Source organism: Zalophus californianus, chromosome 2, assembly GCF_009762305.2.
Source record: "Zalophus californianus isolate mZalCal1 chromosome 2, mZalCal1.pri.v2, whole genome shotgun sequence".
Classification (NCBI taxonomy): domain Eukaryota; kingdom Metazoa; phylum Chordata; class Mammalia; order Carnivora; family Otariidae; genus Zalophus; species Zalophus californianus.
Window position 1 is genome coordinate 128,690,865 of NC_045596.1, and position 15,339 is coordinate 128,706,203.

A 15,339-nucleotide genomic window follows, 5' to 3' on the forward strand; every position below is an offset into this window, starting at 1 on the left:
AAATGACATACTACTTCACAATGCATAGGATGGCTATAATAAAAAGAATGGAAAATAATTGTTGGTGAGGATGTGGGAAAATTGGAACTTTTAGTTTGCTGGTGGTATTGTTAAAATGATACAGCCCCTTTGGAAGACAATTTAGCTCTTCCCCAAAATGTTATGCATAGAGTTACAATATGTTCCAGCAATTCCATGCCAAGTATATATCCAAGAGAACTGAAAAAAATGTTCACACAAAAATTATTAAATTATTCATATTAGCAATAAACAACCCAAATGTCCATCAACTGATGAATGACTAAACAAAATGTGGTATATCCATACAATGGAATATTATTTGACCGTAAAAAGGAATAAAGTATTGATACATGCTACAATGTGGATGAACCTTGAAAACATGATGCTAAGTGAAAGAAGCTAGACACATATTGTATCATTTCATTTATATGAAATGTCCAGAATAGGGAAATTCATTGAGATGGAAAGTAGATTAATGGTCTCCAGGAGCTGGGGGAAAAGGGAATGTGGAGTACTAATGGGTATGGGATTTTCTTTTGGGTGATGAGAATGTTCTGGAATTAGGTAGTGGTGATGGTTTTACAATCCTGTTCTAAAATCTGCCGAATTATACACTTTAATATGGTGAATTCTGGAGTATATAAATTATCTTTCAATGAATAAATGCCATCATAATCAATAGTATTTATGCGGGCGCCTGGGTGGCTCAGATGGTTAAGCGTCTGCCTTCGGCTCAGGTCATGATCCCAGGGTCCTGGGATTGAGTCCCGCATCAGGCTCGCTGCTCCTTGGGAGCCTGCTGCTCCCTCTGCCTCTCTCTCTCTCTCTCTCTCTCTCTCTCTCTCTCTCATGAATAAATAAATAAAATCTTTAAAAAATAAATAAATAAATAGTATTTATGCTTAGTTGATCATGGGACTGTTATGTGCTATGTAGATTAACTTGAAAGACATAGACATAGATACATTTAATAACAAGATGTATAATATAAATTTTTTTAAGGTCAGGTTTACTGTAATCTAATATATACTCTAAAATTCTTACCATTAAACTTAAATTATTTTATCCTCTTGATGTTGTAAATTATTTGAGAAACACATCTCACACTTATCTTTAAAGGAACACGTACAGTAATAATGGACATTTAGGAAAGGGAAATTGTTTACCTTGACTATTCATGACTAATACAATTGAAACCAAAATTTCTTTGGGGAGTTGAGCAGGATTGTTGGATACAACATGTCATGTGTCACTATTTGAGCTTTTTACCTAAACTCCTCTTTGTATAACCTTTTGTTCATGTAAAAAATGAGTCTATAAATACATGAATATGATTATTTATATATATATATTTTTTCAGGTCAAGCAAATAAAGTAGCCAAAGAAGCTGCTAACAGATGGACTGGTATGTATTATAATGGTACTGCTAAGCTGTAGATAAGCTTTTTCCACACTTACTATGATATGAAATGCAGAAGCTATTTTGCCTAGTTTTGTTCAAGAAAAGACCTTTCCAGAAATGTATGTATTTTTTTTTAAGATTTTGTTTGTTTATTTTTAAAGCACGCACACGTGAGAGCAGGGGGAGGGGCAAAGGGAGAGGGAGAGAGAATCTCAAGCAGACTCTGCACTGAGCCCTGAGCCTGACGCGGGGCTCAATCCCATGACGCTGGGATCATGACCTTAGGCGAAACCGAGTCATACGTTTAACTGACTGAGCCATTCAGGCATCCCTGTATTAAGTTTTTATTAAATCATTACATTAAATCATTTCAGTTACTTAAGTTTTTTTTTTTTTTAAATCTTACTATGAGTCATTTTGTATGTAAAATACAACGTATTTTTGTAAAACCAATGACTGCTTGCAGTTTAATTTTTGTGTAATTTTTCTTAGATAAGTCACTTGGGCTAATCACTGAACTTTCATGATATTAGTGCAAGATAAAACTTTAAGAATTTCATGGAATCCTGAAGATTTGTCTTCTTGCTCACAATAATAACAGCTAACATTTGTTGAGGGCTGGACTATAAGCCAGGCATTGCAAAGAGTATCTGTGGTGCATTCTCGTTTTATCTCTGCAACAATCTTGTGAGGCAAATAGGATTATCATCCCTAATTTTAGAGATGGAACTGAGGCCATCAGGAGCCCATGGTGACACAGGGGCTAGGCAGTGAACAGGAATTAGAATCCAACTTTTCTGATCCCAGAGTCAGAGCTCTTTCCACTACATGATATTGTCTTCTCTGTGTACGTGCTTTCATATAAATGCCTCATTAATCCATTTGCCAATGGATACACCCTCTGGTCTATACCAGAGATGTTCTAAGAAATGAGAATTAATAAGGCATTTTCCCCTGTGTCTTAAAGTGTAGAAGAAAGTTAATAAAATAAGGATTGTTGTCAATTATATACAGGTATGATTAGTATTGTTAAAATCTATCTACAAATAACACTGATGTTTTTCTAGTTCTAAAGTAATGGTAACTGAACTTTTACCGTCCTGGTAAGAGTCTATAATACCTTCACATGTACTACTCATCATCATTCTATTTCTCTGGGAGAGTATGGTTAAGATCGTATTGACACAGATGCAGAAAATTTAAAGTGATGCCTTGAGTCAAAGGTGATTAGTCACTGGATGTACAAAGGTTTGAGCCAGGTTTCCTGACTCCATGTCCAGGCTTCTGTATGTCACAAAACATTTAAGAATCATGTTTCCTTGTCTATTTTAGAATTAAGTAGATTGATAAAATCATTGTAATTGGCCTTTGGTTCCTATAAAATTGCAATCTTGTTTATTACAAAGTAATACATTTCATTTCATAAATAATGTAATGCTTTAATGATAACAGAAGAGGGTAAAAACAGCAAGCTAACATTAAAGAAAAGAGAAGAATGAGATGTGTGTCCAATAAGTATAAATAAATAGTAAATACAGTGATATCAATTTAAATTTGAGAAATACAAAATTTTAAATGAGCAAAAAAGACAAGTGGACTTGTAGGTTAAAAATAAGAAAGTGATTTCCCCCAGTACTTCTCAGCAAAGCAGCTCAGCAAGCAGTAGGAACAAGCAGCCTGTGTATATGGTGGGAAGAACTTGACTTTGAAAGGAATCCGGATTGTGTTCTTTAGCTGCTGTATCACTTATTGAACTTCTCTGAACCTGCTTCCTCTGTGTAGATTATATCTACCTTACGTTTTCGGAGAATTAAATAAAACAATTTGTAAGCCCTTTCACACAATGTTAGATACATAGATAAATAAATACTCCCCTTTCCCATTCTTCTCTTAAAAAAATCCTTTCATGTTTTGCACTTGATCATAAACGTCCAGTTATGATGAAAAAAAGGAACATTTTGAACTTCATTTTCCCCTTACGTTATTAGTTGAGAAAGAACCTGAAACTTTTAAAATCATATAGGAAGGAAGATATTTTTAGCACAGCAGAAACAGCTGTTAGGAATTGTGTAAGACTGATGAATCACAGGCCTGTACCCCTGAAACAAATAATACATTATATGTTAATAAAAAAAAAAATACTTTGTAATAAAAAAAGTAAAAAAAAAAAAAGGAACCATATTTCCATTTGAAGTTACAACTTGCTCCTTCCAACATAAAAGTGTTATGAAAATCATGGAGTTAAAACAAATTACACCTCAGAAAACCAACCTCTCTTCAAAACAAAAAGAAAACATCCATAATATTTGTAACTAAAGATTGTTACCTACTTATTAGTTAAGGGTTTGCTTTCCTTTTACCTAAAAAGGCCCTTAAAATGTGTGTAGAATGGAAGATATTTACTGTTCAGTAATTCAGTATTTCAGTTTTATAAAATGAGAGCTTACCTTAGGGTATAAATATAACTAGAAATATCACATCTAAATGATTTATGTATGGCATTAAATACACCTTAAATGTGATTTAACAACTTTCTATAAAACCTTGCTTAATACTTAAGATAGTGGAGTTTTTATGACTTTGTGTAAGAGGCATCTCAGTGAGGAGGGGGATAGATGTTGTGAGGTCCTAAACACAGACTCATGTTTATGATATTGCCCATCCTATTTCTGCATATATCCTGAGGATGCCACCATGGAAATGAACAGAAATCCTGCTAGTCTTAAGGCTGTTTCTTTAAAGGAAAAACAAACAAACACTATTTCTTATCCATTTATAAAAATTTCCACATAATAGGAACATTTTATTTGACGAGGAATGAATTATCAAGATTTCAGGTAACATTGTCTTGAAGGCATAATGTGGTATATCCCCCATACAATGAAGTATTATTTGACCATAAAAAGGAATGAAGTATTGATACCTGCTACAACATGGATGAACCTTGAAAACATGATGCTAAGTGAAAGAAGCTAGACACATATTGTATCATTTCATTTATATGAAATGTCCAGAATAGGGAAATTCATTGAGATGGAAAGTAGATTAATTGTCTCCAGGAGCTGGGGGAAAAGGGAATGTGGAGTACTACTCATGGGTATGGGATTTTTTTTCTCTCCTGGTCCAGGTTTGAAGTCCATTCCTTCAAGTTTCCTGCATTGTTGCATCTGTTCTCTCATTTCCCGGCAAGCTTTCTGTGCTCTTGGAGCCTGTTCTGGAAGCTGTACACATAATACTTGATCTTTTCTCTTTAACATACATAACACTTTGGAATTATTTAGTAATAAGTTGATTTTTCTCTCTCTCGTGTCAGCTTGAAGGCCTAGACTCTCTACCTAATAGAGTACCTGTAACACGCTTTATCCCTGTCTTACACCATTCATGAACGATTTCTCTGTAGTGGGTGATGCTGTTTGTTAGCATTTTATCCACAGTAGAACTTTCAAAATTGGGAGTCTGTTCTCAAACCCTGCCCCTGCTTTATCAATTAAGTTTATCTAACATTGTAAATTCTTTATTAGTCATTTCAACTATATTCACAGCATCTTCACCAGAAGTAGATTCCATCTCAAGAAATCACTTTCTTTGCTCATCCATGAGAAGCAACTCCTCATCCCTTCAGATTTTACCATGAGATTGTAGCATTTCAGTCCCATTCAGGCTCCACCTTGAATTCTAGTTCTCTCGCTATTCCCACCACATCTGCAGTTACTTGCTCCACTGAAGTCTTGAACTCCTCAAAGTCATCCTTGAGAGTTGGAACCAACTTCTACCAAACTTGTTAATGTTGATATTCAGACATCTTCCCATAAATCATGAATGTTCCTAATAGCATCTAGAATGGTGAATCCTTTCCAGAAAGTTTTTAATTTACTTTGCTCACATTCATCAGAGGAATCACTTATTATCCATGGCAACTATAGATTTATGCAGTGTATTTCTTAAATAAGATTTGAAAGTCAAAAGTACTCCTTGATCCATGGGCCACAATGGATGTTGTGTTAGAACACAGGCAGAGTAGATTTAACAGAGTCCTTAAGGACTCTAGGATTTTCAGAATGGTAAATGAGCACTGGTTTCAAGTGAAAGTCACCAGGGGCATTAGCCCCTAACAAGAAAGTCAGCCTGTTCTTTGAAGCCAGGCGCTGACTTCTCTCTGGCTATGAATGTCCTAGATGATATCATCTTCCAGTAGAAAGCTGTTTCATCTACATTAAAAATCTTTTGTTCAGTGTAGCCACCTTCATGAATGATCATAGCTGGATCTTCAGGAGAACTTGCTGCAGCTTCTCTATCAGCACTTGCTGCTTCATCCTGCGCTTTGATGTTAGGGAGATGGCTTCTTAAACCTCATGAACCGCCTTCTGCTGGCTTCCAGCTCTTTTTTCTGCAGCTTCTCCAAGTCTCACCGCTCAGCCTTCACAGTACTGAGGAGACTTAGGGCCTTGCACTGCATTAGGCTTTGGCTTAAGGGAATGTTGTGGCTGGTTTGATCTTTTATCCAGACCACTCCACTTTCTCTGTATCAGCAATGAGGCTGTTTCACTTATCATTTATGTGTTCATTGTAGTAGTGCTTGTAATTTCTCTCATGAACTCTGCAATCACGACTTGAATGTCTGGCACAAGGGGCCTAGTTTTCAGCCTGTTTTGGCTTTCTCACCAAGCTTAATTATTTCTAGCTATTGATTTAAAGTGAGGGATGTGCAACTCTTCTTTCACTTGAACACTTAGAGTCCGTTATAGGGTTTATTCATTGGCCTAATACTACTGTTGTTGTGTCTCAGGAAATAGGGAGGCCTGAGGAAAGGTACAGAGACAGGGGAACAGCCAGTTGGTGGGACAGACACACAAAACCTTATTAAGTATGCTATCTTATATAGGTGCAGTTTGTGGTGTCCCAAAACAATGACAATAATAACATCAAAGATCACTGCTCACAGATCACCAGAACAAATATAATAATATTAATGAAAGAGTTTCAAATATGTGAAAATTACCAAAATGTGACATAATATATGAAGTGAGCAAATGCCATTAGAAAAATGGTGCCAGTAGACTTCCTCGACACATGGTTGCCATAAACCTTCAATATGTAAAAACTGCACTATCTTTGAAGTACAATAAAGCGAAGTACAATAAATGAGATTAGATATTTGGATTGCTTTTATTTTTTTCTTTTATTACATTGGGATAAAGATTTAACCATAAATCTTTGTACACAATTTATTTTGTTTCCTTGGGATAAATTCCTATAAGTAGATATAACACTTCTTCAGTGGCAAAATGCTTTTTAAATACCCCCCTAGAGGATGCAAAGGATACATCTACTCCTATCTTAGTCTTCAGATAGAGGAGAACTACCTTCTATTCTCTTCCCTTCTCCCTCACACTGGCCTGATTATCTGGAAACCGTTATTATCTGTGGGGAAAGGAAAAAGGTCTGGAGAGAATGTGAACCCTTTGGGAACAACAGGAGCAATTGTAATTCCTGAGGTAAGAGTCCTGGCCTCTGCTGTGGAAATGTGGAAGAAACACCATTGTTAGCCTTTCCCTGTTTTTGGATTATTCTTAAGTCAGGTATTTTTTAGTGGCAACTAATTTGCTGAATTTTTAAATATGCGATCTGGTTGCTCAAAATACTAATTAAAGTATTTTCTTTCTTCAGAAATGAATTGCTATTACTTTTCAAAATAAAGCACACTTCTTATGTTGATACTTCTGAAAGTAATAGAAGTAACAAAAAAGGAATATAATTATATTTGACATGTTTTATGATTATGTTTTCAATTCTTATAAATATTTCTCAATTTTCTTTATAGATAATATATTTGCAATAAAATCTTGGGCCAAAAGAAAATTTGGGTTCGAAGAAAATAAAATTGATAAAAACTTTGGAATTCCAGAAGACTTTGACTACATAGACTAAAATGTTCGATGTTGGTAAAGGATCTGTGTCCTTGTGAATATGTAATTTTTTAATTTATTGTCCAACTAAATGTACTGAATTGCCATTTACCTGTAGTTGTGTTTATCATTTTATTAATTTTAAATAAAGTATAAAATGGAGATGGTTTTCACTTTTTTTGATCTATCAAAAGCAGGATTATGACCATATTACCAAGTGGTCATCAAAGTAGGATAGTGCAAATCCACTTAGGTTTACAAATAATTTTTTAGAGTTCCAAGACATCATGACATGACAACATTTTTTAGTTTCACTCAAATATTAAATATTGAGAACTAAGGGTACCTTGGAAGTTTCTATTACAGACATACACCCACACATTAACACTTGGAACTAACCTTTAAAACTTTAATGGTTGCTCTACTGTTTATTATTATTTAGTGGGAAAATGTATGTGATTGATTTTCAGTATACTGCATCATATTTGTGAATTTCCTATAGAAAAAATACTCAAGTTTAGAGTTAGGTAGTAATTCCTCAGTCATGAAAACTACTTTCTTTTGACTTTTTGATGCCCTGTTTTATGTACTTTTTAAGATATAGTGGCATTAATATGGCACATATCACCAGCTAGAGTTCAGGGATTTTTTTTCAACTACCTAAAAAGTAAATTAAAAATAATTTGTTTTGTGTATATAACTTTTTTTTCCAATTCAGCTTGGATATTTAGAGTATTGTAGGCACTCCAAGGAAAGCTAAAAGAAAAAAACCAAAACTAATGTGTGTAATGCCCTTCACACATGCCTTAATTTTTTCTCATACTAAATTTGATGTTCTTTTAAGTAACTTGAATGAGATACTCCATATGTTTGAAAAGACCCAAACAGCATCCAAACCATTTGTTAGTGAATCTGGCCTTTGTATTGCATGGAATTGCTCTGGGCCTTCTTAATTACTTCCTGGAGGATGGGGGGAGCAAATTGGTCCATCTTTGTTCTTTGTTCTCAAGAGTACTTTATGTTGCCTTAGGGCAACAGCTCTTTTCACAGGAGAAAATATTTGATGTAAGTGACAGAGGGCAAAAAATAAAAATAACCAGTCATAAGCCTTTCCCAAAAACACCAATTGTGGGAATTCCAAAATTTCTCAGACAGTTTGCTGTTTATTAGGAAATGTACTTCTTTGTTGAAAGAGTATGTATGTTCCAAAAGGGAGCCATTTCTAATCCCTAAAAGATTTTGTGTACCTTTATAAAAATTGAAGTATAATTAACATACAATATATTAGTTTCAGGTGTACAGTGTAACAATTGGGACATTTGTATACTTTGCAAAATGATCATAGGAAGTCTAGTTACCATCTGTTACCATATAAAGTTATAAAAAATTTTTGTGGTCCAAACTTTTAAGATTTACTCTTAGCAACTTTCAAATTTGCAATATAATATTATTGACTCTAGTCACCACACATTACATCTCCATGACTTATTTATTTATATAACTTTGTACCCCTTGATCCACATCTCACATTTCACCTACCCCGACACCCTCCCCTCTGGCAACCACCAACATACTCTCTGTATCTATGAGTTTTGTTTGGTTTTGTTCTGTTTGCTTATTTTTTTAGACTCCACATATAAGATTCCATGCATTTGTCTTTCTGTCTGACTTATTTCACTTAGCATAATACCATCTAGGTCCATCTATATTATTGCAAATGGCAAGATTTCATTCTTTTTTATGGCTGAGTAGTATTCTGTTGTACCACATCTTTATCCATTCATCCATTGATGGACACTTAGGTTCCATATCTTCACTATTATAAATAATGCTGCACTGAACATAGGGCTGCATATATCTTTTCAAATTAGTGTTTTCATTTTCTTAGGATAACTATCCAGAAATAGAATTTTGGATTTTAGTTCTATTTTTAACTTTTTAAGAGAACCTCCATACTCTTTTCCATAGTGGCTGTAGAAATTTACATTTCTTTTTTTTTTTTTTAAAGATTTTATTTATTTGAGAGAGAGAATGAGAGAGAGAGAGCACGTGAGAGTGGGGAGGGTCAGAGGGAGAAGCAGACTCCCTGCTGAGCAGGGAGCCCGATGCGGGACTCGATCCCGGGACTCCAGGATCATGACCTGAGCCGAAGGCAGTCGCTTAACCAACTGAGCCACCCAGGCGCCCCGAAATTTACATTTCTACTAACAATACATGAGGATTCATTTTCTCCACATTCTCACCAACACTTGTTATTTCGATAATAGCCAATCTGACAGGTGTGAGGTGATATCTCATTGTGGTTAGTGATGTTGAGTATCTCTCTGTTCATGTATGTGTTGGCCATCTGAATGTCTTCTTGGGAAAAATGTATCTTCAGATCCTCTGTCCATTTTCTAATTGGATTATTTTTATTTGTTACTGAGCTATATGAGTTCTTTATATTTTGGATATTAACCCCTATTGGATATGTGATTTGCAAATACCTTCTCCCATTCATTAGGTTCCTTTTTAATTTTGTTGACTTTTTTTTCCCCGTATAGAAGCTTTTTAGTTTGATGTAGTTCCATTTGTTTATTTTTAGTTTTGTTGCCATTGCCTTTGGAGTGTGATCCAAACAAAATATCACCAAGAGCAGTGTCACGGAGCTCACTGCCTATGTTTTTTTGTAGGGTTTTATGGTTTCTGGTCTTACATTCAAGTCTTTAGTCCATTTTTTTAATGAGTAAGTTTTTTTTTAAAGATTTTATTTGAGAGAGAGAATGAGAGAGAGAACATGATGGGGGGAGGGTCAGAGGGAGAAGCAGACTCCCCGCTGAGCAGGGAGCCTGATGTGGGACTCGATCCTAGGACTCCAGGATCATGACCTGAGCTGAAGGCAGTCGCTTAACCAACTGAGCCACCCAGGCGCCCAAGTCTTTAGTCCATTTTGAGGTAATTTGTGTGTATGGTGTAAGGTAGTGATCCAGTTTCATTCTTTGCATGTGGCTGTCCTGTTTTCCCATCACCATTTATTAAAGAGCCTGCCCTTACCCCCATTGTATGTTCTTGCCTCCTTTGTCATAAATTGATTGACCATATATACTTGGGTTTATTTCTGGGCTCTCTATTCCATTGATCTATGTGTCTGTTTTTATGCCAATACCATACTGTTTTGATTAATTTGGTTTGAAATTAGGAAATGTGATACCTTCAATTTTGTTCTTTCTCAGGTTTGCTTTGCCTATTTGGGATTTTTCTGTTAGTTTGTTGTTAATTTATAAAGATGTAAAATATTTTTGTATATTAATTTTGTACCCTCTAGCTTTACTGAATTTATTTATTATAGTAGTTTTTTGGTGGAGTGTTTAGGGCTTTCTATATATAATATGTCCACAAATAGTGATAGTTTTACTTCTTCCTTTTTAAATTCAGGTGCCTTTTACTTCTTTTTCCTGCTTTATTGGTCTGGTTAGGATTCCAATACTGTGTTGAATAAAAGTGGTGAGAGTGGGCATCCTTATCTTGCTCTTGATCTTAAGGGAAAAGCTTTCAGCTTTTTTGCTGTTGAGTATGATGTTAGCTATGGACTTGTCACATATGGCCTTTATTATGATACGTCATCTTCTGTTTATATCCACTTTGTCAAGAGTTTGTATCATAAATCGATGTTGAATTTTGTCAAATGCCTTTTTTACATGTCGAAATGATCATATGATTTTTATCCTTAATTTTGTTAATGGTGTATCACACTGATTGATTTGCAAATATTGAACCATCCTTCCATCCCTGGAATAAATCCCACTTGATCATGGTATATGACCTTTTTAATGTGTTGTTGAATTCAGTTTGCTAATATTTTGTTGAGGATTTTTGTATCTAGGTTCATTAGGACTATTGGCCCATAATTTGTGTGTGTGTGTATGTGTGTATGATGTCCTTCTCTGGTTTTGTTTTCAAGGTAATGCTGGTTTCATAAAATGAGTTTAGGAGCATTCCCTTCTCTCCAGTTTTTTGGAAGAGTTGAGAAGGGTAGGGTAAGTATCAAATCTTTGAATGTTTGGTAGAATTCACTGGTAAAGATGTCTTAGTCCTAGGCTTTTCATTGGGAGTTTTTTAATACTGATTCTATGTTCTTACTAGTAATCAGTCTATTCAGATTTTTTATTTCTTCCTGATTCCATCTTTGAAGATTGTATACTTCTAGGAATTTATCCATGTCTTCTAAGTTGTCCAATTTGTTGGTATATAATTATTCATAACAGTCTCTCATGATCTTTTGTATTTCTGTGGCATCAGTAGTAAATTCTCAGCTTTCATTTCTGATTTTTTGAGCCCTCTCTTATTTTTTCTTAAGATTTTATTTTTAAGTAATCTCTACACCCAGTGTGGGGCTCGAACTTACAACCTCAAGATCAAGAGTCACATGTTCTATCGACTGAGCCAGCCAGATGCCCCAGCCCTTTCTTATTTCTTGATGAGTCAGGCTAAGGGTTTATCAATTTTATCTTTTCAAAGAACCAGCTCTTAGTTTCACTGATCTTTTCTCTAATCTCTATTTCATTGATATTTGCTCTGATCTATATTATTTCCTTCTACTAACTTTGGGCTTTATTCTTTTTCTAGTTCCTTTAGTTGTAAAGTTAGATACTTATTTGCGAATGTTCTTGTTTCTGGAGGTAGGCCTGTATGGCTATAACCTTCCCTGTTAGAGTTGCTTTTGCTGAATCCCATAGAGTTTAGTATGTTGTATTTCCATTTTCATTTGTCTCCATGTATTTTTTTATTTCTTCTTGATTTGTTTGTTCTATTGGTTAAGTAACATGTTTAATCTCCATGTATTTGTGATTTTTCCAGTTTTCTTCTTGTAATTGATTTCTAGATTTAAACCATTATGGTCAGAAAAGATGCTTGAATGATTTCAATCTTTTTAAACTTGAGACTTGTTTTGTGGCCTAGCATACAATCTGTCCTGATGAATGCTCTATGACATTTGAGAGAAATGTGTATTCTGCTGCTTTGGCAACTTTTTTTTTTAAGTCCATTTTATGGGGCTAACATAAGAATGATTGAGATGGGGTATGTACGTGAGCCAACCAGAGGGTGTGCTACCCTCCCAAGCCAGTAATGTGCTTTTTTTTTTTTTAAGATTTTATTTATTTGTTTGAAAGAGAGAGCACAAGTGGGGGCAGGGCAGGGTAGAGGGAGGGAGTCTCAAGCAGACCATGCTGAGTGCGGAGCCAGACTCAGGGCTTGATCCCACAACCACGAGATCACAACCCGAGCCAAAACTCTGGATGTTTAAACAATTGTGCCACCCAGGCAACCCCCAGTAATGTGGTTATTTTAGTTTCTGGGTTATTTATTTTATTAATTATTATTATTTATAAATAATATAGAATATAAATATATTATAAATATAATCTAAATATTATTTATTATTAGTAGTAGTAGTAGTATGTTCAGTTAGCCAACATATAGTAATATGGTTTTAAATGTTTAAACTGACTCTTTGGGAGGTGAGATGGGGCCTGATTTATATTATTTGCCTATTTGTGTGGTGTAACTACTCCCAGTATAGTCAATTTCAGATTACCAATGTGATGACACTGCAGAGTTAGGAAAAGATGCTCAATAGCACATCATTCTGTAGTATTTCTACCATACAGATATAATAGATGCAAATAATGTCAAGGATACAGAGAAGGGTATGTAAAATAATTAGGGAGTGATGAGTTTTTACCTTCAGTATCATTGTTTTTAATATAGAATGGTTCATCATAGTTTATGAAATTTAATCTTTAGAGATGGCTGTGTTTAACAGGTGGTTCACGGTTACTTAACACTTGGCTTGCCTACCCTAGCCCATCATTGTTCTTAATCTTTAAGAGCTGCATTTAAGTTTGCTCTTCCCTGAAATTAGAAATATTGATAAAGAGGCATAGGGGCATTGGTCCAGCCAAGCTCTAGGAAATCCTTAGTCCCAGGGTGGTTTTGTTATTGATGTGAAGACTGAGTACAACTGGGTTAGAACTAGAGTCAAATTACTAGTGATCCATGACCAAATTTGATTTGGTAAATAATGCTATAACTGATACTCCCAATATCTTTCCAAATGAATTGTGAAGTTTAAAAGGTATTTGAGAGCTGATATCCATCTAATCAATCTTCACATGTAGTTATTTTTTTAAATCTCACTATCCTATTTTTAAAGAATCCTAGGAAAGAGATTTTATAGTCTCCTAATAAGTTTCACAGTTGTTCATGGCCAGATCGTATCACTGATGTCCCTTCTGAGGATGGTCCGGGACTGATGCAATCTGTAAGGATGAATTGGATATGACTTTTCCTCTGATGTTTGCCACATCATTAGTTTAATGGGATTATAAAGTTCTTGGCCTGTCTCAGAAATAGACGCTATTATCCAACTTTATCAAACATGCTTCTCTTTAAGGGATTAAAAAAGGAAATGAGTACAGCTGCCAGCCAAGAAACAAGAAACCACCCTTATAAATCTTGAACACAAAGTCTAAATTGTAAACCTGATAAAACTGGAGGTTTTTTTGAGAACATGATTGGAATAAAATAGGAAACATTTTTCAGCCAATATGGCATCATTTGTAAGAGCAATTAAAATGTGACAGATGGTAGGAATGTATCTTAAAATCATGCATAAACTTCTTTTCAGGATATGCTTTCTGAATATTTTCCATATACCGGGAGAAAAATGTACTACATTATGAAATGTTGCACAGCAGTGAGTTTAAATACACTTATCCCAGCTTAATTAAAAAATATATATTTATGAGAGATAGAGGTCAGATAACATGGCTGCCTTTAGAAGTATCTGTTAAATCTCAAACTATTGATTTCTGTTAACCAAGATAAGCAAACTACAACCCCTAGAGCCAAATCCAAGGCCTGATTTTTACAGCCCTTGAGCTAAGGATGTCCTTTTACATTTTTTTAATGATGTAAAAATGGACAGGAATATGCAACAAAGGGTGTTTATGGCCTGCAAATCCTAAAATTATTTACTCTCTGACCCTGTACAGAAAAATTTGATCCAAAACTCAAAAACTGGCAGCCTATGGGCTACATATGACCTGCAGAGTATGTTTTATTTTGCATAAACTGTATTTTTTTTAATTTAAATTACTTGCCAACATATTCACATGGAAAATGTCACATGCAAATTGAGATTTTTCAGCTTCTTTTGGAAACTGGATGATTTAGTAACCCTAAATCTTCATTCCACATGGCAGCAAATCAACTAGAGGTAGTAGGACTGACTCAATGGTAATGAGTTCTTTTCTTGGAGGAATGCCAAGCTTTCTTCTGTATTTTTTTTAAAGATTTTTTTATTTATTAGAGAAAGCACACACGAACTGGGGGGGGGCAGAGGGCGAGGGAGAGAATCTTAAGCAGACTCCCCACTGAGTGAGGAACCCAAGTCGGGGCTAGATCCAGGACCGTGAGATCATTACCTGAGTGAGCTGAAATCAAGAGTCAGATGCTTAACCGACTGAGCCATTCAGGCGCCCCACAGCTTTCTTCTTTAAGTTACAGTTTTATTTCAGGTTGACGGGCTGACCTGAGATCAAACTTTAGTTTCAACTTTTCAAATTGCAGAACAAAAAATCCTGGTGCTATTTAAAAAAAATTTTTGTATTAAATTTATAAATTAACAGGGAGATTTGATATCTTCATAATGATGAAGCATCCTATTCAAGAGGCAAGAACAAGTGATATCTTTCCACTTGCTCAAGCATACCTTTGTGTTTTTCTAATGATTGCATAGTTTTTTTTCACATAGATTTTTTACATTTCTTAAGTGTATTCTTTTTTTCCCCCAGTTTCAGTTTTTTAGTTTTTTTTTTTAATTGGAATATAGCCGACATACAATGTTATATTAGTTTCAGGTGTACAACATAGTGATTTGACAATTCTATACATTACTCAGTGCTCACTATGATAAGCATAGTCATCATCTATCACCATGCAACATTATTACAATATTATTGACTGCAT

General features: G+C 34.9%; 1 protein-coding gene across 2 annotated transcripts in view; it reads left to right on the forward strand.

Annotated features, from left to right (window-relative positions):
- Nucleotides 1-7,486, forward strand: part of MND1 (meiotic nuclear divisions 1) — a 72,989-nt gene extending 65,503 nt beyond the window's left edge. Inside the window, exons 7-8 of one of the 2 annotated variants that reach the window (XM_027599301.2) lie at nucleotides 1,382-1,426; nucleotides 4,551-5,713. In XM_027599301.2, coding sequence (XP_027455102.1) covers nucleotides 1,382-1,426; nucleotides 4,551-4,663 — 158 coding nt within the window. In that variant the 3' untranslated portion in view covers nucleotides 4,664-5,713. Of the gene's footprint in view, nucleotides 1-1,381; nucleotides 1,427-4,550; nucleotides 5,714-7,244 lie in introns of those variants that run through there. The other variant, XM_027599300.1, reaches the window with a different exon arrangement.
- The last annotated feature ends 7,853 nt before the right edge of the window (nucleotides 7,487-15,339 follow it).